Here is a 1,546-nt window from a genome sequence, read left to right on the forward strand (position 1 = left end):
CATGTTCAGTGCAACGGTTTGCATAAATTCGCATGCTAATATCAAACCTTCCATTGTATTCAGAAGGAGCAGAACCAGGTAGTGCAGTGTGATGAACTTGTACCGTCTCCACTGAGAATTCGGTACCATCAGTGGATGCTTACGGAAGACGAGCATAACCTCCCGTGGGCCTCCTTTGCGCGTACCAGGTTTGACAGTTTGTGCCAAATACCAAAACACCACGCTGACCAAAAGGAGCAGGAGAAAACAGAACGTTACCGGTTGCCACGTGGCACATGAAAACGTCCTTACGGCTGAACATTGACACAATTCATCTTTTAATGCACTCGTAATTCAAAGGCGTATTAAGGCTTCTAAAGCAAGTTCCACCTTAAAAACACAATAGCAGAAGGTCACCGGATTCCAAACGTTCTTTATTTTATATTTGCTGCCATAGAAAGTAATCAAACAGCACTGTCATCGTTGTTATTGGGGAAAAAAGAACGTGGTTCTTCTCCTGAAGATGTGATGTACATTAAGAAGTCAGTCCAAAATCCTGATGTTAAGTACAAAAAGCAACTGTTTGAATTATAAAATACTGTATATACAGACATTACAGTGTTTCAGAAAGTGTTCCACAAAGTTTCTAAACTTTCAAGGGCAAATCTTCAGCAGGGTAAGTAGGTGGTTGTCTTCGAAGGTGAGCATCAGTTCACTTGAGCGGAACGTCTGGATCTTTATCTTCCTGTACTACAGCTGACGTAGACTTTGATTTTCATCCCAGCCAGGGATAACGTGATGGTCCTAGTGATTAAGGTGTTTCTTCCTGGAGCTATTAATTTAACAAGCACACTCTCTATATATAAAAGTGAAATTTCAAAGAAATTTATACAACAGCTAGACTTTATAAAAATATAGATCTATAATTTTACACCAGGAATTATCCAAGGTAAGTTTCCATTTTCTTATATCTTAACCGTTAGAAATCCATTTTTATCCTTTGGAATCTTATCTATGGCTAGAGTGTAAATGAAAATAATGTGAAGTTATTAGCTGGTGAAGAGTTTCAGGAATCTCATTCTGTGGGTTTTTTTGGCCAAAATTAACAAACCGCTGCATTCTGCAGTGCTCGTCTTGTCGTACTGGACATATTACACACTACATACCTACTTATTCCAGAATCTCGATCTAATTCAGTGTTAAAACCCAAATAAAAAACATCCCCATTGTCCTTGCTGTTGGAAAAAACCAAACCCAAATAAATAAAATTAGACAATATTTCTATTTTGCCGTACTCTGTTAACTCTTTACTGTGTAGTGGAGGCAATAATGAATAATACAGCCATGTGATGAAGGAATGTAAAACTGAATACGTACTGGAAAAAAAACAGACTTTTACAGCTGTGTATATATATTTTTTATATATCTCTCTATACATCTACATTGCAGTTATAACAGTCACCTCACAAAAGAGATTCAATGGACCGAACAATCATCTATAAACTTCACCAGCTGGAGTTCTTCAGGAAGAACTAGCTTTCAGCTTAGACAGCAGCATTTCATTCTT

At 37.6% G+C, this 1,546-nt stretch overlaps 1 protein-coding gene across 1 annotated transcript in view; it reads right to left on the bottom strand.

The window, feature by feature from the left end:
- Window positions 1-400: 400 nt before the first annotated feature.
- Window positions 401-1,546, bottom strand: part of CCDC93 (coiled-coil domain containing 93) — a 65,014-nt gene continuing 63,868 nt past the window's right edge. The window contains exon 24 of the mRNA XM_009327158.1: window positions 401-1,543. Within this exon, the coding sequence (XP_009325433.1) occupies window positions 1,519-1,543 (25 nt within the window). The 3' untranslated portion in view covers window positions 401-1,518. The remainder of the gene's footprint in view (window positions 1,544-1,546) is intronic.

The sequence above is a fragment of the Pygoscelis adeliae genome, unplaced genomic scaffold (assembly GCF_000699105.1).
Source record: "Pygoscelis adeliae isolate BGI_AS28 unplaced genomic scaffold, ASM69910v1 Scaffold227, whole genome shotgun sequence".
In the NCBI taxonomy this organism is placed as follows: Eukaryota; Metazoa; Chordata; class Aves; order Sphenisciformes; family Spheniscidae; genus Pygoscelis; species Pygoscelis adeliae.